At 36.4% G+C, this 22041-nt stretch overlaps 1 protein-coding gene across 3 annotated transcripts in view; it reads right to left on the bottom strand.

The window, feature by feature from the left end:
• Nucleotides 1–21782, bottom strand: part of pkhd1l1.1 (PKHD1 like 1, tandem duplicate 1) — a 35292-nt gene extending 13510 nt beyond the window's left edge. The window contains exons 1-47 of one of the 3 annotated variants that reach the window (XM_052584250.1): nucleotides 21699–21782; nucleotides 20937–21010; nucleotides 20489–20611; nucleotides 20272–20349; nucleotides 20004–20148; nucleotides 19618–19726; nucleotides 19471–19528; nucleotides 19288–19384; nucleotides 19151–19204; nucleotides 18992–19065; nucleotides 18873–18915; nucleotides 18704–18774; nucleotides 18487–18597; nucleotides 18318–18407; nucleotides 17472–17737; nucleotides 17229–17320; nucleotides 16983–17142; nucleotides 16766–16901; nucleotides 16466–16609; nucleotides 15659–15813; nucleotides 15417–15527; nucleotides 15084–15242; nucleotides 14821–14939; nucleotides 14537–14700; nucleotides 14149–14315; nucleotides 13817–13952; nucleotides 13446–13600; nucleotides 13147–13269; nucleotides 12346–12451; nucleotides 12146–12253; nucleotides 11493–11657; nucleotides 11026–11147; nucleotides 10643–10775; nucleotides 8912–9104; nucleotides 8596–8738; nucleotides 8352–8456; nucleotides 7322–7510; nucleotides 6245–6415; nucleotides 5920–6137; nucleotides 4043–5018; nucleotides 3284–3532; nucleotides 2856–3005; nucleotides 2401–2575; nucleotides 1583–1739; nucleotides 1329–1485; nucleotides 1036–1245; nucleotides 134–263 (exon numbers count right to left, since the gene is read on the bottom strand). In XM_052584250.1, coding sequence (XP_052440210.1) covers nucleotides 134–263; nucleotides 1036–1245; nucleotides 1329–1485; nucleotides 1583–1739; nucleotides 2401–2575; nucleotides 2856–3005; nucleotides 3284–3532; nucleotides 4043–5018; nucleotides 5920–6137; nucleotides 6245–6415; nucleotides 7322–7510; nucleotides 8352–8456; nucleotides 8596–8738; nucleotides 8912–9104; nucleotides 10643–10775; nucleotides 11026–11147; nucleotides 11493–11657; nucleotides 12146–12253; nucleotides 12346–12451; nucleotides 13147–13269; nucleotides 13446–13600; nucleotides 13817–13952; nucleotides 14149–14315; nucleotides 14537–14700; nucleotides 14821–14939; nucleotides 15084–15242; nucleotides 15417–15527; nucleotides 15659–15813; nucleotides 16466–16609; nucleotides 16766–16901; nucleotides 16983–17142; nucleotides 17229–17320; nucleotides 17472–17737; nucleotides 18318–18407; nucleotides 18487–18597; nucleotides 18704–18774; nucleotides 18873–18915; nucleotides 18992–19065; nucleotides 19151–19204; nucleotides 19288–19384; nucleotides 19471–19528; nucleotides 19618–19726; nucleotides 20004–20148; nucleotides 20272–20349; nucleotides 20489–20555 — 6941 coding nt within the window. In that variant the 5' untranslated portion in view covers nucleotides 20556–20611; nucleotides 20937–21010; nucleotides 21699–21782. Of the gene's footprint in view, nucleotides 1–133; nucleotides 264–1035; nucleotides 1246–1328; nucleotides 1486–1582; nucleotides 1740–2400; nucleotides 2576–2855; nucleotides 3006–3283; nucleotides 3533–4042; nucleotides 5019–5919; nucleotides 6138–6244; nucleotides 6416–7321; nucleotides 7511–8351; nucleotides 8457–8595; nucleotides 8739–8911; nucleotides 9105–10642; nucleotides 10776–11025; nucleotides 11148–11492; nucleotides 11658–12145; nucleotides 12254–12345; nucleotides 12452–13146; nucleotides 13270–13445; nucleotides 13601–13816; nucleotides 13953–14148; nucleotides 14316–14536; nucleotides 14701–14820; nucleotides 14940–15083; nucleotides 15243–15416; nucleotides 15528–15658; nucleotides 15814–16465; nucleotides 16610–16765; nucleotides 16902–16982; nucleotides 17143–17228; nucleotides 17321–17471; nucleotides 17738–18317; nucleotides 18408–18486; nucleotides 18598–18703; nucleotides 18775–18872; nucleotides 18916–18991; nucleotides 19066–19150; nucleotides 19205–19287; nucleotides 19385–19470; nucleotides 19529–19617; nucleotides 19727–20003; nucleotides 20149–20271; nucleotides 20350–20488; nucleotides 20612–20936; nucleotides 21657–21698 lie in introns of those variants that run through there. The other 2 variants (XM_052584251.1, XM_052584252.1) reach the window with 2 other exon arrangements.
• Nucleotides 21783–22041: the final 259 nt, after the last annotated feature.

Genomic DNA, 22041 nt, shown 5'->3' with positions numbered 1-22041 from the left:
TATAGAGAACAACTGCACTTTTTCATTTCCTTTGCTCCTACACTGATTTAGTTCAGTTTCTCTAGTAAGTCAGTAGCTTCAGTAAATCAACCTGAAACCGAGTTTCGCTGCAGGTTTGGGCGATGGTCTATACCTGTGCCCTGTGGAAGCGATGACAATTTCATCACCAGTCTTCCAGGTAACGACATCCATCAGTGTCAGCGTGTTGGAGCCGCTTTGTGCAGTCTGAGAAAGGCGAGTCCACGGCATAGGAACAGGTATTCCTGAAGAAACAGGATTGTAGTTAAGCCCTGAACAAAACCTCTCACTGCAGGGGAGTGATTATGCACTATGGTGTCTGTATCAAGGAAATTTAGCACTTCTGTGAAGCCCACCTAAGGGGCGTTCTGACTTAACAGAGCTTTCTATAAGTGATACTGTATGTAGGTCAGCTCTATTTCTTCGCAGATTACTTCATTTTTCTAAAGAAGATTGTGTTTCTGACATTGTGACCTTTCAGATACAAATTTCCAGAAGCTCTGAGATTTGTCAATTTAAAGTTACATACAAAAAAGTAATACAAATCAGGTACATGTGTCCAGGGTATGCATTTATCACTACTGTCCACAGTTCAAAAAATTTGGGGTCGGTAAGATTTTTTAAAGAATTCTCTTATGCTCAGCATCACAATTGCTCTTATTGATCACAAATACTGAAAAAAATAAATGAAACATTATTGCAATTTTAAAATAACTCATTTCTTTTTTCATGTGATGCCAATGTTTAATTCTCTGCACATGATCCTTCGGAAATAATTCTAATATGCTGATTTGCTGATCAAGAAACATTTTTACTTCAAGATTCTTTGAATAAAATGTTCAAAAGAAACACTTATTTGAAAAACATACATTTATAATGCATCCTTGTTGAATATAGTATTATTTATTTTAAAAAGAAATACTGTATATGAAATAAAAATACCTACTTATTTTTTTTTTATATTTAATATAATAATTCACAAAAAATGAATTTGAAGTATTTATTTTTAGTACATACCATGCAGATCCAGCACCCCCTCTCTGACACCCAGGGTCTTGGTGCCATAGACGGGAAGTTCTGTAGAACGCAGGTGTCCATGCAGTGTGATGATGGCCTTATGCTGGAAGGGGGCCTGCTCTGTTCCGATCTGCAGAGCTCCACCATCTGTGATCAGAATATTCTCTGCCTGCAGCTCAATGTCTGCCTCATCAAAAATCAGTCGGCCACCTAAACAGAAAACAGGCGTTCACAGAACTGTGAGTATGTCAAGGCTTGGTTTATAAAGATAGTATTTGCCTAAATGAGCATACCTTGGATAAGGAGCATCTTAAGGACTGGTGTGCTGGTGTCCAGGAGGATGGTCTGTCCAGCAGTGATTACAGCAAACATGCCCTCCTCAGGAGGGGAGAGACCACCCCATGTATAGGGAGATGACCACACGTCAATATAGAAGAAGGAAGCATTATCCTGAGAGAAAGAGGAGAAACATTCCAAGCAGACAGATCAATTTTAATTATTCTTATAATAATTATTCTTGTAATAATTGTATTTATGTCACATTTACCATTCGGGCAATTCCTCTGTTCCCCAGATGAACCCGCACTTGAGTTTCTTGGGATCTGGGCTGAGAGTTGGTCACACAGATGATTTGCGACACACTGGCTGACTGGACATCGCAAACAGACCCCGCAATTGTGACAGAGACTTCGTTGACATTTGAGCTACAGGTGAGACACGGACAAATTCTGAAATTGTTTCTTCATCCAAATGAGGCGTTATAACTCTCAGGACAATACTGATAGCATTTATTTGTTTTATTTATTATTATTTTGTGTGTGTGTTGTTTTAGAGATAGACTTTGTCACCATTCACTTTCAACGTTAAGGAATGTTTATTTGCTCTGAATTTAACACATCTTCTGGAATTAGAGGATTGGAATTACTCAAATAGTGAATAATGATGACATAATTTTGTGGTTTAATACTGGTTTTAACACATTTTTAGATATAAAATATAAAAATGTACAAATAAAATTAAATATAATTTTTTGATTACCTAAACTGTTAATTGAAACACTAAAATGTATTCAAAATAAATTAAAACTAAAAATGAAATTAATATAAACCTAACTGCCACTATAAAACACAAATAAATGAAAAATGACAAAAGCACATACAAATGACTAAAAATAACATTTAAAATGAGAAAATATAAAAAAGAATATAATAATAATAGTATATGAATAATATAAAAATAATACAGGTGTTGACTGTGCAATGCATAGGAATCTTTTACTTTGTAACAGTAATGCCACAGAGAACACCGTGTATACAAATATGATTGAAGGACAATGCAACAATGCAATTCTGTTCTGTTGTGCACCTGAAACCTGAGCCGGTAATCGTGAGTCTGGTGCCTCCAGCGGTTCCTCCTCTGCGCGGCGTTACATTGGTGATAACAGGGGTCAGGGAGGATCTGTAAGTATAGCTGTTGGTGAGATTGACAGTGTCGCCTCCATTCATCACTACGACTGTGCAGGGCCGCTCTGCTTCAGTTCCTGTAAGACACAAAAGTTGTCATTAAGATGCTATCAGGCAGTTTTATTTCAGCTCTATTCATCTGTGACCTGATGGCATGAGCTGTCACGTTTGTCATTGTCTCTCAGTGACTGACTTCTGTCAGTCAAAGCATTCCTAGCATGTTTTACTTTTGAGGAAAAACTTTGTACTGGGAGCTTTTTGTTCAGACATAGAAATGCTTACTTTGATAGATTAAGCTTTGATTTGCTAACTGAACATTTCTAGACACATACGCAGTTCTTCTAAAATAATACATGCCATTGTTGGGTGGGACTTCACAGTTGAGCTGGGTAGACGTGGAGTTCTGCAGGCGCACGTTACACTCTCTGTTACAGATGAGGACTTTGGTGCTGTTTGGGTCAAATCCAGAGCCTTGAATGGCAACAATGGCTCCTCCGGCATAACTTCCTACAGCAAAACAGAGCAAAGGTATCCTGTAGTGTCTTGTTACTCTATAGTCTTATTTAAATATGATAGCAAGTATAGAAATGCACTTTGTGTTTCTCATCTAGCTTTGCTTCATGACCCAGATGTTTTTGTATGTCACCTTAAGTATAAGATTTAATAGATTTAAATTGGAATTATTTACTAGAACTAGCAACTTAGCATAAGCAGTTTTCATGTAACTTTTTACATTCTGTCCATATTAACGAATCTTTTACCATAGAGAAAGTAATTTGGATTACCCTCATTTGGTGTGACTCCTGTCAGCAGCAGCTCATAGGTGAAGACAGACTGGGTCAAGGCATAACCCTTGACCTTATGGTGAAATATGACTGGAAAAGTTCCTCCCGCATGTTCCCCAACATTGCACCGCAACTGTGTATCTGTGACGGATGACACACTACAAGGCACGCCACCGATCTCTAAGGAGACAATGGCTAGATCTGTGCCAAAACCAAAACCAGATACAGTGATCTCTGTTCCAACCGGACCTACAACGAAAGAAGTATGTCAGTAGTGTTGCTACAATGTGTTGTGATATTCAATAGTTCAGTGGCGTGTTGCAGTCACGAAGTATATTTGTAGGCCAAAACTTGGAAATGAGTTAGCATTTTACCACTTCCAGCTATTTTCATGGTTTATTCTATGACATAAAATACATCAGTAATATTCCCTCCTAAGTGGCTGAATAGGATTTTATCAGGGACATTAAACACCTTCACAGCGAACGCTCTTGCAAGCTATTCTAACCCAAACTTGGAAAAATAAAGAGCTGTTGGAAGCTTAACATGGTAAACACTGAAATCACACAATTTGTTTATAGCCTATGTTTAGCTTTTTACTTTTGTTGGTCACAGAGCTGATTTTCTGCAATAATCCAAAAGCCAGTGGAAACATCCTATTGGGTTTTTGTCTAGGGAACCAGGGTGATGCTAACTTCCAGGATTGGCCTTCAAAGATATATGGTCACTGCAAATTTCTACATAAATGCTTGTTCATACCTGTTCTAGGACTGACGGAGGTGATGTTTGGAGTTTGTCCCTTAGAGTAGTTGAAATTTTGAGGTGGATACACAACATCGAACACCTTAATGTTCACCTGCACCTGTCCCTCTGCGTGAGGAGGTGTCATGCACCTCACCGTATCTGAAGTGACATCTAAAATCCTGCAGGGGGAGTTAGCGAGCCTCACAGTTGTATTTCCCGCCACAAAACCGTTTCCCGTGATCAAGAGCGGCGTTCCTCCAGCAATGCTGCCTGATGCTGGGTTGACGCTAGCTTGTGCTATGCTGGTCAGGGTTTTATTTCCTGTGGCAAGACCTTTGCTCATCACCACCACCTGTAGGACGTGTGTACCAGCAGGAAGGGCGCCAACTATAACCTTGATACTGCTATTGGTGACTTCTATGACTTCCAAAAGGATGTTGGCTGCAGATACCATTAGATTGGCAGAATCATTCCCAAACCCACTGCCGGTGATCACAACAGTGGTGCTGTTTCCACTGACTGAGTTAGGGAGCACTTCAGAGACGTTTGGTGCGATTGATTCGGAATATTCAAACTTGCAATCAAAACTGCATGAGGAAGAGATGGAATTGACATAAACTACAACGTCTCCCCTGTGAGCTTCGGAAGGGGAGGTATCGCACACTACGTGAGAGTAGTCCATCGAAACCATGTTGCATGGAACGCCTGCAACTGTAATCAAACCATTTAAGAACCCAGAACCAGAGATAAAGAGACGTGTGTGGCCTGTAGTGCTGCCCACCAAGGGAAAGATGGAATCTATCACTGGTAGAACCACAAATCTGCGGTCGTACTCTTTGGGCATGGTCAGGATGGCAGTGCCAAGGTTGTTAACTAGGACAGTTACAGGTAATGGGATGCCCACTGGTGCTCCGCTGTCCGGACTGAGTTGGCAGTGGATCTCAGTGGAGGTGCTGTTAATGACGTTACACGGATAATCTCCAACTTTGACCTTTAGTTAACAAAAACAAGTTTTAAATGTTTTACTCATGGACTCTTTACATGTTAAACTATGCATAATGTCATAACATTAATATCAGAGACTGAATGGATCTTTTCAAGATCTATATAGATTCATATTTCAAAGTATTAAGTCTCCTGGATTGTGGGTTTTTTTCTTAGTAAAAAGTTTTTTTTTCAGTCATTTCCCCAATAACTTTATCAAAAACTCATTAGAACAACATTACATAATATAAAGAATGGTTTTCAGATTGTACCTTGAAGATCACTATATTTTTATCAGCATAGGTTTTACTAAAGATATATTCTTAAAAAAAAAAGTCTCAAAATCTTATGCAGGATTTCTTCTCATTTAAATATAATATACCTATTTATAAGACCATTTAATTCATATATTATAATATGGGGTGATTACTTAATTTAAATTCTATTTAATTAAAATCTATCTATCTATCTATCTATCTATCAAGTTAAGTTGGACTAGGTAGAGAAATATATATTTTTTTAAATGGGCAAAATTAGTAATGTTTTTTATAAAGGTTATGTACATTTTGCTTAGGTTTACCTACCATTATAAATAGATTATAATTAGAAATTATATACATTTATATTCCTAGATATAAAGTTTCATGTAACTGATGTGCCTTTACTCTGAAATCTGAAGTAATTTTAATGTATTGAGTTTTCATTTTTAAATGTAATTATGCATTTATTTGTATATTTTCGGGAATATAAAATATATGTTTGCAGATAATCTAAAAATGTCTAAATGTTAATGTCATATAAATATGTTTATTTTTCATTGGTGTTGTTTTGTATGTGCATTGTGATTGGCATTTGGCATAGGTATTCCAAAAGATCCCTTACAGCACCTTTAATGTCATGAAGCTCACCTCGTTTGCACAGTTAATGCTGCTAAAGCCAGATCCGCTGATGCTGATAATGTCGTGTGTAGTGCCATGGTCAGGTGTAATATGGGACACAGTGGGAGTGGCACAGGAAGTAAAACTGAAGAACAGACTGTCTGATGTCTCATTAAATTCTAGCTGTCCTTGGAAACAGTCAGAAGTGGCCACACAATCGGAGTCAGATGAGTTCATTTGTGGTGAGACTAGGAAGGACACAAAAGATGATTATGATGAATTTACCTGCAAATTCCTTGCCATTGCTTAAACTGAAGATTGTACTTTTAAGTATTTTGCTCTGATTTAGTTGTACCTATATTCACAGAGGCCTCTATTCCTGTCACAAACACCTGAAGCCCAACAGTGCTCTCCTCCAGTGGCATAACAGTCACCACTCCCTGAAGTGTCTTCTGTTTTCCAGTGTCGATGTAACCGCTGCTATAGTAGTATACTCCAGGAGACGTAAAACGATAGGCAAAAAGCCCTTTTGGTAAAACACAAACATGTGCACAAAGAACAGTAGAATTAGATTTTGTTCCTCAAACTAACTGGCATCACACCTCCAACTTTCATTGTATTCAGTTCCTTTACAAGAATACAAACTTACACACGTATGGCAAAAGCATTGTCTATAAGTAAACTGCAAATTTGTACAATACAATGTTTTCTAGACAGTGACTGGTATGTAATTATGTTGGCATTATATGTAGTTAGAGCAGACATCTTGAGTTTACGCTTCATGAAATCTGACACTCACAAATAAAATGCTTGTCTGCATCAAGAGTACTTAATTATATATCCCAGAGGTCTCTGAATTGACTTCTCAGCAACAGTCAGGACAAACAAAAGCCAAACACTGTTTAAGAGACAATGTATCGTACAGTATGTGACAAGGAATGTAATGTGATATATATTTCACAACATTGAAATACTTCAGTCAGACTACTTTCAAGCTGGCAGCCATTAAAAAGTAAAAGTAATTATTAAATAGTTTCTCCCAGACTGGAGAAGAATAGTCAGTTGTGTCCAGGAAAAGTACTTTAGACTAATGATTAAATAAAAATAACAATACTTGGTTAAATCTAATCATGAATCTGGAACATAGTTTTTTTTTTTTAGTTTTTTGCTTTATTCTTTTCTCTTATTCTATTCACTTATTGTGGATTTAATGTATTTAGTTACATACTGTCTCTTAATAAAAAACTAGAAAATGCACATTATTAGGGAAGGACGTTGGTGTTAAGGCAAATGTTTTTGCAAACAGAGTAGTTTTGTTTGTCCAGCTTAATGTAAATTAGAATGTCGCCAATATTTTGTGTAGTTTTGTATTTCCTGCTTAATGTAAATTAGAGTGAGCAGTGATAACACGGATAGTCGTTGTTGTTTGTACCTTTGGCAGTTCGGGTGTCTCCACTGCTGAAAGCAATGCCATCATAGTCTGTGCTGCTGGGACTGGACACACTGAAGACCCTGTAGCCCAGACCAGACACAAAAGCCGGTGCGTCCCAGAGCCACACCACTGTGTCCCCCACTGAGGCTATTAATGCAGACGGGCTCCAGGCGTAACCCTGACCGTACACTGAACACATATGATGGAATTCATTCTATGCACGTGTAACGCAACACAGTCACAAATGCACATTTTATGACAAAATATTATATCTTGGGATACCACAATTTAATTTCTATAACTTTATCAGCCTAGATAAATAAGTTTTAGATTGCACATTAAAATGAAAAATGTGTGCTGATCATGACACTTTACAACTGAAGATTTCATTCATTTCCATTACTTTTTAATATTTTTATTTCTCTAAATTGTTCATGAACCTTTAATATTTTATGTATTTTTTATGACATTTCTATAACTTTCAGATGCCATTTGACATCCCTTTTTTATTACGGTTTAAGATTTTATTAAATTTCCATCACTTCTCCAATATTTTAAGATTTTATTGCCATAGCATTTCCATTAAGGTTAAAGTCTATCTATTTCTATGACCTATAAAATGTTACTCATTTTTTCCCCTTGCATTTTAATGAATTCTGCAGAAAATGTTTTTACCGAATATTAAACACACCTGAATTTCTAATTGGTAACAGAAACATCATATCAGCACAGTTACTTAAAAAGCGAACATCCGAGGGGCAGCACAGAATTCCAATAGCTGTCATTCAGTCTGAATTCTGTGAATGACTAAATATAGCTTATCATACAAAATATAGCTTATAACAATGTCAACCATATTTTCATAGCTCTTTAAAAAGCCAAATCAATAACAGCTTGTGCAGCTTGTGTATTTGATAAGTCATTGACATGATAAGACATCATTGTGCTGATAGCCATTGTTCCCCGTTCTCTGATGTATTCAGGTGTTGTGTGCGTGACAGAACAAGCGATACAAGTAAAGAGATATTACCGGGGTGGAAACCTTGGTTAGTCACAGTGTGTGTTTTATCTCTAGACTGGGTCACACACTCCAGGTGATGATCTGAAGCGGCTGTCACTCGGCACTGTCTGTCTCCTGTACGAAACACAGAGTCATAACCGTGACTGCAGTAAACGATCAGGAAGTTATTGGTTTTGATGCTGAAATCAAAGTATTATACATTAACACGGGGAATGTTTTAAAGAATGCTGATGCTGTTGTGGTCTTGTCTCACCCAGAGTGACATTATCATCTTCTGCGACAGGACTGAACCCAGAGCCGGTGATAGTGATGGTGGTTCCTCCGTACAAAGACCCCAGAGATGGAGAGAAACCAGTCACCTCTAGAAGATACTCTATAGTGGTTTTAACACCAGCACTGCACACATAGAAAACAAACATTAATAACTCCAAAAAGCTTCACTTTTGACAAAAATGTCATTGTAAATGCACAATTGTAATATTAAAGTGTAGTCTTCTACAGTAGTAGCATGATAATTTGAATGATAGTTTGAAATCTGATGTAATGGGGTACAGAAAGTGATGTGAGACCTGGTTAAGGGGTATCCCTGGTTTCCGACTCTCACGTGGACATTGTACTCAGCTGGGGGGAGTGTGGGTAACAGGCAGGTGATGTTTTCGTTGGTCCAATCCAGCAATTCACATTCAGCCTCTCCAATCAAAACAGAGCTGCCATTATCATGCGACTCAAAGTTTGTGCCCAAGATGGTGAGAACCCGGCGTCCTTTATAACAAACAATGAAGTGAAAACAAGGTCAAATACATTGCTGTTCCAGTAAGATTGTGAGAGGTGGGGGCAATGACGAAGCTGCTGTGACTGTTTATTTTTTGAAGTTTTTAGAGCAGCTTTTAAGAGCCATCACGCTGTTGATTGTCCTTCACTGCAGCCAAACCGGCTTTTCTGATTGCGTGACATAAGCTAAAGCCCGTGCAATTATCTGGCCTGCACAAAAGAGCTGGAAAGAGTTTTGTCTGGAGGCCATATGGGGGTTTACAGCTGTAGCCAAGATGTAAATGCAGATCAGGACAATGGGATGGAAAGAGACACTTGACACTTGAATGTGATTTTACCTGTTCGTTTGTATCCCATGTCTTTCATCTTCATTATCTTGTCTCAAACAAGAGAAGCTAAGCATTTATTTGAATGTGGAAACAGTGGAATTCACTCACCGAAGGTCGGTCCTGTTTTTAGACATAATTATACTGGCACGTTTATTAGCTTCCTGTTGCTATCTACAGTTCAAAAAGTGTAAAAGTGACTATTTGGAATCAGGGCAGGTGATTTATAACAAACAAACCCCAAAAAATATCTTTAAAGGGCATAAATTGAGACTTGCAAGTGGCAATTGTGAGTAAAAAATAGTTTTTGGTAAGTAAATAAAACTTGGTTGGTAACTTTATTTAAAAAAAGGAGCATAAGACATGGTTTACATTACAGGCACAGTCTGACCCTTTCTAATCTAAGTCTGATTCAAATCAGATATCAAACAAAATATACAGACGGTTGCTAAAGAAAACATGTGACTCGATGGTCTCCTTAAACTTACTCCTTGATGCAAAATTTTGTTTTTTTCTTCCAAAACTAAATCTATCTTATATAATTTTTAAGTGTGTGTGTTAGAGAGAGAAAATGAGAAACTGAAAGAATGAATATTAATTTAATTCCTTTTTTTTAAACACTTTTATAAAAGATTTATGCTCGGAACATTTTGTATTAGTAGGTGTTGCCAAAGTTCATTTTAGATTTGCACGTACGCATAATTATGACATTATTTCCATGTCCAAAGTCTTGTTTTTGAGTGACATATAATTGGAGGGCTATTAAAGTTGTTGAAGGAATTAAACATTTGTGTGAACTGATCTGAAAGCTCAGTGATCCTTATTTATACTCTGCATTCTTGTGAATAAAGGCAAGAGAACTCTATTCTAAAAATAGAATATACCTGTATTCAACAGACGGAGTATCATCTTTCAGCTTAATCTCAGATCAGAATACAATCAGCTGTTGGCTGTTTGCAAGCATAGTATGCGATCAACTAAAGAGCACCAATTTTGACAAAATGAATAGGTATTGAAAAGCATATTTGAACATCTAAAGCCATTCAGGGTACTTGTCAATGTCACTGTCTGGGTTTATTATTTGCAAAGTATTACAGTTAGAAAATGAATGCTTTAAGGTCATGAGTTTAATTCCCATTAATGGGGAATGCATGGACTTTTAAACATATCTGCCCTGAATTAGGTAAAATCTTGATACCTTACCAAATACTGTTGTAGTTTGTGGGCTCACTGATGTGATTATGGCCGTCAAATTGTTGCTGTATGTGAAAAAGCCGTCTGATACTGCTGTCATCTCTGCTGCGGTTATTGTTACTCTCTGTTCACCTTCTGACCCCTGTGTCATGCACAAGTTTCATAAAATTATAAAAGTTCCATAGGTTTATTTTCATGTTGTAGAGAATGCAAATTGTGTTTTAACCGTTTAGTGAATTTGCCCTGAGCAGATCTGTTGATAATACTAATAAAATATTATTCATAATAACGGTTATATTCAATTACAACGTTAACTTAAAAAGGTTTCTAACATATTTATGATTTTAAATTTGACTAAGAAACCTTCATGAGAAATCGAGTTCTTCACTTACAGCTGGAACTATGCATCTCAGCTGGGAAAGTTCCACGTTTATAATGTTACATGGCTGAGTGCCAATGGTGACTGCAGTATCACTACTGTATCCATAGCCAGACACTGTCAGAATTGTCCCTCCTGTGAAGACATGCAGACAAAAAACAAGTAATAGTTGTAAGATATGTTGTGACGACATTGGTAAGGTGGTTTTGGACAAAACAAATCCTATATTGAAAGTAAAGTGCCAGTTTAGCTTTGATCAAATTGTCCTTCAAATATAATTGTTAATGAAAAAATAAAAAGCATTTCATTTTAAAAACTAAACAGAAGCATTTATACTAGTGGTACTAGACTTTTGTACTCTAATGTATGGTATGTATGAAAGACATATGCAAAGCAACAAATACTTCTGTGTGTGTATATATATATATATATATATATATATATATATATATATATAATTTTTTGTAATGCTATGTGTACCTGCCACACTTCCTGTTGTGGGGTTTATGGAGGTCACTCCTAACAGATGTGTGAAGTTAAAGCTGTTGTTATTCTGGTATTGGGCATTTCCAACCAAAGAGAAACTCAGAGAGACTGGCTGTACACCTGCTCTTGCAGGACCGACCTGGCAGGTTATAGAAGTATCTGAAACACACATAAATTATCTGATGAGATGTATGATTATATAGTAAGCTTAAATAAAAATTCTGTCATCACATTACCACTGTTAACTTGTATAATTTCTTTTGTGAAACATAAAAGGAGTGAATAAAGATTAAAATGTCTGATTTATAGTGGAATACTTAAAATACAGTGCAAAAGCCAGGTGAGCAACTTGGTGCTTTGCATTTTTTTTATAAAGCTTGAATCATATCATATCATAGTTACTGCATAGAAAAGCTTGACTAGTACAATTCTGTTTCTAATTTCTAAGAAAACAAAGTCAGTCAAACAGCTTTGAATCAACATGAGGGTGGGTAAATTATTACACAATCCACATATTTCTGCAAAAATTACAAATTATATTATGTTTTTTTTTTTTTTGCATCATTTTAGCAAAAGCAATATTGCATTTGAATGCAGTTTGTCCCTTGAGAAAAACAGATTCTATGACATTACTGGTTTTGACTTACTTGTAACCTGTAGAACCGAGCATTCCACATCTCCAGTCTTTACAGTGACGTTTCCACCATCAAAACTAGATCCAGTTATGGTAAGAACTGTTCCCAGACTGCTGGATCCTGAATGACACATTACGTCAGTAATATAAAACACTAAAATACCAATATGAATGGATGGAGCGTTTTATGTGAGACTCGCTCATTTTCCCCACCTTGTGTAGGGGAAATCCCGGTCACTTTTGGGGTCTTTGACTCACTCCAGTTAAAACCACAATCTCCTGAACACCATGATCGGATACCATTGATGAAAACTTCCACCTTAACGATAACAAGCACATGAATATGAATTTCAGTTAGTAGACATCCAGTAGTGTTTCTCAACTAGTTATTTTTTCAGGATCCAGATTTAATACATTAATAAAATCTTAATTAAATAAGACATTAAATTGACATTATCCAATGCAACAATGGACCAATGCAAAATTGTACATTAATTTAAGAGTCAATCAGATTATTTTTAAATAGTGCTGTCAAATGATTAATCGTGATTAATCACATCCAAAATACAGAACACACACATATTATGCAAACAAAAACTTTTATTTTGGATGCGTTTAATCGCGATTTGACAGCACTATTTTTGCACTATATGTATTGGATTGTATATTGTAATGGATTTTTATAAACTACTGGAATAAAATATTAGTAAGATCATGCACATTCAGACTACAGAATGCACACCTGTCTGTCTGTGATAATACAAATAAACCTTTCATGCTTTGGTTTAGCCATAATCCTCTCGACATGCAAAATCCCCTGAACACTGGATATTCAAACAGAGCAACACAACCAGACAGGCCTTTCAACTGACCCACTACATAGCACTATTGAAATCTGCACACTACATGGCATCAGGTAACATGAGAAAAAGACTAAAAACAAGCTTTATGTATATGACCAGTGTATGATGAACAAACATAATTCTTGCAGAAAAAGCATTGAGTATAAAGCACCTGTGGTTTATTTGTAGGCACACGCAGAAAGTCTCCCATAATTCTCTGTTTGAAGATGCCTCCTTGCTCAATCTTGCGTGACGTCACTGAAGGGTTCACACCAACCACATTGGAAGCATTGATCTAGTAAACATTATTAAAACAAGTTAAATCAGCCAGGTGAAAATTAAGGTATACTATCAAAAACACTTTATTAATTTTCCCATTAGCATTGCTCATTACCAGTTCCCCTATAGACTTGTAAACCTCCATTTGGAGAATTTTGGTTTATTGTACCAGAAGTCTGAACTCTTTCTTGCCTTTAACAGAGGCTGATTTCCAGGCATGGTGAGCCACTGAATGTTCCAGCGGTAGCCCCTACAGTCTCCAGATCTCTGCACCTGCAGCTGGCCGAGCTCTGGGATCCCCTGCAGAGCATATTGCAGGTCCGCTTCGCTAATGTCTACCGCTAGGCCTGAGAAACACACACCAAACATATCAAATGAAAAACCAGTTCAACCACTTGGAAGGTTCTGGTATATGTTAAAAAGAAGGTGCGGTTCATTATTTAAATAAATTAATCTGCAATAATCTGTTGTGCATCTACAAGAAATTCCATGTACTGATGTATTCAGTTAATTCCAGCAGCTACAAAGGAAGGTAACAGGTAAACCACAGGCAACATGCGTACCTTCAACACGTCGGCCAAAGAACTCAACGTCAAATGTTCCTGTAAGAGGGGGACTGGCTTTTTGAGGGCGCATGACGGTGACTGTGGCGTTCCCTTGGCTTTGAATCAGTCGGTCGCCTGTGCTGTTTGGCATCTTCTGTTGGACAAAAATGAAGATTGAGAAAGCTTACATGGATCACTCAACTAAACAATTATCTGCAGGAAACAATAGCGATAATCTCAAATGTCAAAGACAGGAAAATATTTTGTTGTCACCCATCATATAAGAGAGATCAAGAAGATCCATCACTTAAAGACAGAGTTTTTGTTGAAAGTCATGTGAACTAACTCACCTGCAGAAAGCCTATTTCAAACAATGGGACACCAAAGCCACAGTTGTAAGGAGTCGCAGTGATCTCGTAGCTGACTTGTGAAGCATTTGCTTGTTTGCTCACAGAGATGTTAGAGAAGAAAAGTCCTGAACTGGCTAGAGCAGGTGGTCTTCTTCTATGGATTACAACTGAACATGTGGAGAGAAAGACCATTTCAAAATGAAATAAAATCAAAATATATATATTTTCCAAACAATAATACAATTATAAAAATAAAAAAAAATAAAAACTTTGCAGAAAGATATATAATATAATTAGCATAAGAATGATTCAGTGATTTTACAACCATGTTACTCTTTTGTTTTAATTCTATAATTAAGAATTAATTTCATAACTTATTTCTATTCACCATGAGAATCCAAAGCAGACATTTCACGTCCAAGGTGAACAGTGTCTATGAAGTAAACTGAGTTTGCGGTCACTCCATACACACTGAACTGAAGTAGTTTGTAGTTGGTGCCTATGTAGTTTGTCTGTATGGAGGCCAGGAGATCCACACACTTGTAGTTCCACCTGAGAATGAGAACGTCAGGGTTACTTTACACCCACAACATAATGATCTGGATATTGGTTTAAAAACACTCTTGCATGGGCACAAAATGTTACTTTATTTATTCCGTAAGTTAAACGTACTCTTCCGTTGAGTCAAATAACACAGAAATACGAATGTTCTCCTCCCGGTAAGTCCTCTCCTGGTAACTGAACAAAATTCCCAGTTCATTTACCAGCCCCCCTTTGTAGGCCAAGCAGAGCTACGATAAAATAAATATACAAAATGACATGTGAACATTAAAAATGTACTGTAAAACTTATTTCATTAGAAAAAAACAAAATATTTGAATCCTTGAAAAATCCATTAATGAGGATAAGATACTGAGGTGTCGGGTGGTGCTTACAGTGTTGTACGTTTGTAGTAGTATTGGGCTGTAGATTGATCCTGATGCTGTAGTGTCATTGGCATTGAACACAATCTCTGGGTTCTTCAGAGACCAGCGGCCACAGAAAGCCTCCGAATCAGTGACCTGGACCCCTCTACGGCTCAGATCACCTGAAAACTGTTTTGACAAGGAGAAATCACAACAAGTTGGACAGAAAGGCGATGTTTTCAACAAAATAACTGATGTTTATCATGTCAGAACTTCATAATGTCACTTAATATTTGCAAGGCTAACTTCAATTTATAAAAGGTTGTAACATACGTGATTATGTGCCTTTGTAGGTTTGCTTACCCCTGTGGTGGTGGACTCATAATCTCTGAAAAATTTCACATTAGTGTTCTCCATTGTTGGAACCTCTGCTGGACATTTAGCAGTGACCATCACATCTAATGCCGAGCGCACCTTTAATAAAAAACAGATGCAACCCATCATGTAGAAAAGGAGCATTCAAAATGTTTTGTACACAGTACTGTAAAAGCTAACATTTTATTCAATGGTAAATGTTATAAATGAAATATAAGACAAATAAAAACCTCAGTTATAGAAGCATTGAAAGGCAGAGGGAGGGAGGGAACTCCTCCCCACAGCAGTGTGAACGTCTCCAAACTGGCCTGCCCTTTCACATCCTCACTAACTGTTATGTTCGTATTCGAGTCCATGATAAAGCATTCAAGAGCCTCAAAGTTACCTGAGATAATTATAAGATTTAAGCAAACATATCACAAAATACTGTTAAATGTACTGGCAAACTTCACAAGCAACATAAAAAGCTAAATAAAAAATAATACAAAGGTTAAAGCATAATTGATAAAAAATAAATTTACATTATTACTGAAATGTATAATCTTATAAGGTGTGTTATGCAGAGAATTCTGAGAACATACTGTTTTTTTAAACTGTGAATTATAACATGACTAGTATTTTTTTGTACTAACCAAAACATTATTTTATATTGTTTTAAAAGTATCACCATGCCATATATTTCACAATAAATTATATTATAATTTATATTTGACAATATAAATTGTACAGTATAGATATTTATTTTCTTCAAAAATAAACATACAAAAAAAACAAACATACAAATTATGTTATTTTACATATACAGAAAGGTGCTTAGGTGTCTTATATTTAGCCAATTATTGAATAAAAACATTCGGTTTTAACTGAAGCATTTATCCATTGTCTCATTGAATTTACACATTTTTTTTTTTACAGTTTATATTTTTACTGACATTCCACGTAGACCAGAAATTGGTTGTTAAAGCACATATCTCGAAGTCAGAGCCAGAGAAATCAGTCAAAGAATAGCAGTCATTTCAGTCATTTTTTAACTTCACCTCTGTTAGAGTTGAATGTCACATTGTACAGTGCCTCAGTATCCAGTTCCTTCTTTGTGACTGTAACACTGTCTGGTTTAATCGTCCACAAATCATTCAGAGCATTCTGCAACTCCATCGCTGAAGCACTAACTGAGATCGGCCCTACAACATGCGAAGCAATTCCAGTAAACAATACAAACACGCAAACAAAAAGACATCTTCTAGAGGTAAAATGGATGCAAAAACTAGATGCACAAGAAAACTGGACCTTTAAACTTCACCAGACACACATTCATAGATATATGTGAACTAATGCACCTGTTGTAAGACCTCCATATGATAGGGAGTAGTATGTGTATTCACAGGTGCTCAGAGAGAAGCAGTTGCTGCTGATTCTCAGAGTCTGCACCTCCTTGATGGGGGTTACTGGCGTCCAACCCTGGAAGCGGACCACCTAAAACAACAAAGAATTAGGCTTCCCTCTATCTTGTCTAGATGTTTTTGTTTCCAAAAGCGCTCCTTTGAGCTCACTTACCTGTTTTTCAGGAAGTACATCATAGAATGCACTGATCTGCTGTTTCTCATTAACAGCATCTATCGTCTGCTGGGCAGTGAAAGGACTGATTTCTTTGAAAAAGGCCACATCCACTGATGCTGCTCCTGCATATTCCTGCACTAGAATCTCAATGTAGTACCTGTAGCGCATTGATTTTGATGTAAGATCCAAGATTGGAACATGAGCATTAATGACGTTTTGGAATTTTGGAAAAAGGTCACTTACGGTTTTCCCTTCTCCAAGCGCATGACCTCTGACATTTGGGTGTTATATGTGAAGAAACTATTTGTGTAGTAAGGATGATATGCAATCTTGACCTGAAAACAAATAGACTTATTTAAATTTAAATGCTACATTGCATTTTATACAAATAGAGCATGTATTAAAATAGCTTCCACTACTAGCTTCCACTTAATTGCTTACATTGATAACTACTAAAATGATCAAATTGTTTATTCATTCAGGTACCTTATCCTGGGGAAGACCTGTCTTGCTGAAATAAAACTGGCACCGATCGTCGGCTTTGATTCGGAAATAGTAGTTGTCAGTCTCCATCGGAACAAAGAAGCCACTCAGTCGTGCCACAAAGTAATCAATTTCAGTGGGCCACACGTAGGACAGCGAATCCACCCACTGGACCGAATATCCAGGCCTACTGGAATTATACCTCAGGACGTCCTCTAGAAGACTTGGACTGGAGTTGTTCCACATCTCCATTTTAAATCCTCTGCCACCTGCAAACACATTCATATAACCATCATCCATCCAAGGACAATATAGTTTATGAGACTCGTTTTAAATGTGTAATTTCATAACTAATATACTTCAGTAAATATTTATCAGGGTAGATTCATGTTTCAGTTTCTGTAAAGTGACTTAAAGTCTTGGCCACAAAAAAGCTATTGAAGATGTTCACCATTACTGGCCAAGATGCAGATGCAGTTTAAATTTTTTATAGTAAATGTATAAATAAAATATTTATTTCATTGAAAATGTATCGCAGCAATTTGTTGTTTCAGTGGATTTATGGCATGATCAAAAAAAGAAATACAGAGGAATTGTTAAAAATCCGGTCATCTTGGTGTCAATTGTGTGATGGGCTCTAATATGCAGTGTTTTTCTGAAAAGTTAGCTAGGTGACAAACGAGAATCGTGGTCTTGGTTGAGATCACGTGTGACACTGCAGCAGTGACAGAGATGTTCTCGCGTGTGAAATGCAGAATTCCACGGTCGTGCAAACACTGGCTATGGAAAAGATTGTTACAGAAATATAACGTCACCACAAGAGATCTGAATTTCAGATAAGGTTCTCACCAGGAAACACTGTCATATTGGTTCTTTCATAACTAGGAGTTATGCAGGTTATCCTCTCATTTGATACACTCTGAATCTGACACTCACGGCCTAAGGAAAAAAAATATTTCAATTATAGGTGCTTAATGTATATAATTATTTAATAATTATAATTATTCATTTTACATACCTGCTACTAAGACCATGGCTGGCTTGTCAGTCTCATCAAAGTAGCGTCCCTCAATGGTCAGTAATGTGCCACCAAAAACACTGCCCTCAGAGGGAGAAACTCCTGTCACCTCTGAAGAAGACCAAAAAACACCGTTCATGCTTAACAAAAAATATCTGATTTTCAATATTGCAATCATATGTTGCATTATTTAAGGAGAATAAATGTTTTTTTGCACCTGCATACGTCTGGAACATGGCAAGCTTGTTCAGTGCTGAGATGCTGAAAACCCCAAAGTCTGGCAAACTCCTAAAAAAGAAAAATATGTATTTTATGTACTTTTCAACAGCATACTTAGACTTACAAAAATAATAATGATTGTAAAGTAAAATCAATCTTCTTCTGACCTCCCAAATTCACTGTCGAGAATGTAACTGAGGTTGTGATGACCTGAAAGCCAAGGTAATGACATTTAATCCAACAAAAAAATCTAGCGAATGAATAATTCCTGATGTGTCCTCCTCACCAACATATGTTCCAGTCATTTTACAACTCATATATCCCCATTGGCTGGTATCAGAATCCAAATAGAGGCCATACCTGAAATAAATAGAAAGTGATTTATGGAGGATGCGCTCATATTTAATGTTAACTTTTGTTTGTAATCAAATTGAAAAGCACTTACTTTTCATCTGAATTGGGTTTCAGAAGTTCACAAGGCATGCCTCCCATGTACGCTCTGCATTAAAACAAGTATACCTCATGTCAAGACACAGCATAGATTTATCACTCAGTTATATTGTGTATTAAACATTTCCAGACCTTAAAAATCTCACAGCCAAGCCATTGGAACTTTTGTCTGTGTTGTTGCTTCCATATACATCAGTATAAATTCTTCCCCGCAGTGTCACCACAGTCCCTAAAATTCATTCAGTATTTTTATAATGAAAGGTGTTTTTATAAACCAAAGCAACACTGAGTAACTAGAGAACAAAACAAACTCACCTGGGGGACCTGAGAGTGGACGGATACTTTGAATGCTGGGTGTACGGAATGATCTAGGCTGTGAAAGAAATTTTTGGCAATTTGAACATTTTACAAAGAGGATAAGAGTATATGTTTTAATAAGCAGCATAATGAAGTCCATCTTACATAGAATGTGCACCAGTAATTCCACTGGCTTCCATAACAAATACGACTTGAAGGAATTGGCATGCCATCCACGCTGACCCGCACTTCATAGTCATCTTCTGGCAGAGCTCTGAACATGATGATGCAATGTAAACTTTTCGTTGTGAATCACACACCATCAACATTTTACATTAAATTACGCAGTGCAGCTATTTCAAATAGCTTAATTTGAGGTCAAAATTGACATTCATTTATTAATATGTAGCACTGATTTCCCGAGGTAGCCTATATTCACATTTGAGTATGTAAAAAATCTATATATAAAAAAGCCACACTGACTGAATACAGTGCAATGACTTCAATCAAGATAAAAGAAGACTGATTATGTGAATAAGGAATAATTATACCTTGTATAACATGTGATCTGAGTGGAGTGAGTGGAGTCTTTCTCGACATCACAGGGAACAGATCTGGTGCGGGACACCAGTGTCACTGTGTTGCCGATGTTTGGGTCATTGGCATTGAGATTAAACTGACTGGCTTGAGCAAAACCTGAGGAACAAAATCACAAGCAGACTTTTTAAAGAATTTAAACGATACTATAGCCAATATGTGCGGAATAAAAACAGAATGATGGGATTTATTTAAGAACATATTGATTATTTTTTTTAATACCTTGACCCTCTATGGTCAGTCTCGTTCCTCCGTTGAGGCTTCCGTATTTTGGGGTCACTTTGTTGACGAGCTGCGCTCCTGTCAGGACGGAGATTAGTAGCACAGTCACTAAAATATATATTCTTTCCCGCCTTTAGGATGACAGTAATTACATACATAGACAAAAGCATTAATATTAATCAAATAATACAAGGGGTAGGCTACATAAAGCTCGTACCTGCGGACCTCCACAGTAAAATAAAAACAGTGAGCGACAGGTGAAGCTGCAGCCGCACGTGCCTCATCCTGATCACTGTGCGCGCGCTTCAAAGCAAAAGCACCTGTACTTACTGAATCCCTTCTGCAAAAACAATATACACATACCATATGTGTTCACACTAGTCATTTGTATGTCCATTTAAAAAATTAAAACAAAAATAATAATATATGAAAACGTCACCAATATTACATTTACTTTTAAACGAACATTTTTACAATGTTGATTGAACAGACCAGTATTAAATATAGACTATGTAATGAATATCCATTCATGTATATATCCTGAATGTCTCAATAAATACTATATATAATTAAAGATCACTTAATGGATTGTTAAATTAGAAAATCATAGAAATTTAGAAAAATTACTTCAATGTTCACATTGACCAGAATGCAAACTCACATACCTGTTAAAGCTCTCTTCTGAAACCCAAACACCATTGGCTCATTTGTTAAGAAGAGCTCACTCTTTTTATACGACCTGCCCACAGGGTAGCAAGAGGAGACTCACTTTTTTTTCTTTCACCTTTGTGTGTCAGATGATCAGACATTGCTGTCATTCTACAAGCTAGAGAGACATTTATTCTTATCCAGTGTACCCTAACAAATACCTGAAACTTCACAGATAACAATGCTTTTTTGTAACACACAGTGATCTCTGTGATGTAGTGTCAGCATTACTTTGATATTCATACGGTGACTAAACTTAAATATAACACTATTTGATATCCCTTAGACGTAAACCATGGGAATGACCTAAAACAAGATGAAATGAAGAAGATCTGGATATTTGACCATGAGACAAGACAAAATCTTGTAATATACAGTGATTAACTTAAGCAAAATGTGTCTCAATCAGTCTTAATACTACAAAACAATTACTATAAATATGATCATTAATATGATTATAATGAGCCATATTATAGAGGCTAGATTACAGATTTACTTTATCTAATTGAGCGGCAGTTTGCTTTTCATGTACTATCCAAGTATATTTATATTTTCATCTTTGTTGCTTCTTTTTGCATATAATAAGCCAAATTTGAACAGTGAAGCATTCAACAGTTTTTTTTTAACTGTAATACGAATTAAAGACATTTCCATTAGAATAAAAATACTTAATTAGAATAAAATGTGAATTAGATGAATATACGTATGTATATAGCTACCCATTATTTTGTTGTTTGCAGTTAGTGCCGATATGTAGAAAATTATGCACTGTCATTATTTATGCAACTTCACACTTATCTAGCATGAACAGACACAGATAAACTAGCCTAAATTCTCTTTTATAATGATTGAGTAGGCTTCCTAAAAAAAATTATACAATGAATTATTATTTTATATTATTTTTTAATATTATTATTTCATATAGTTTATTATTATTATTCAACATAGTTTCAAATATAGTTTATTCACTTTTTTTTGTAATTCGTTATTTTTGTGTAAAAACGGTAGACACTCAATTTCCCAGAATCGCGTGCGGTCGGTCCGTTTGAGAACTGGTCCGGG

The sequence above is a fragment of the Carassius gibelio genome, chromosome B19, assembly GCF_023724105.1.
Source record: "Carassius gibelio isolate Cgi1373 ecotype wild population from Czech Republic chromosome B19, carGib1.2-hapl.c, whole genome shotgun sequence".
Taxonomy (NCBI): domain Eukaryota; kingdom Metazoa; phylum Chordata; class Actinopteri; order Cypriniformes; family Cyprinidae; genus Carassius; species Carassius gibelio.
The sequence above is the reverse complement of the archived record's forward strand: the minus strand, read 5'-3'. Positions and strand labels throughout refer to the sequence as shown.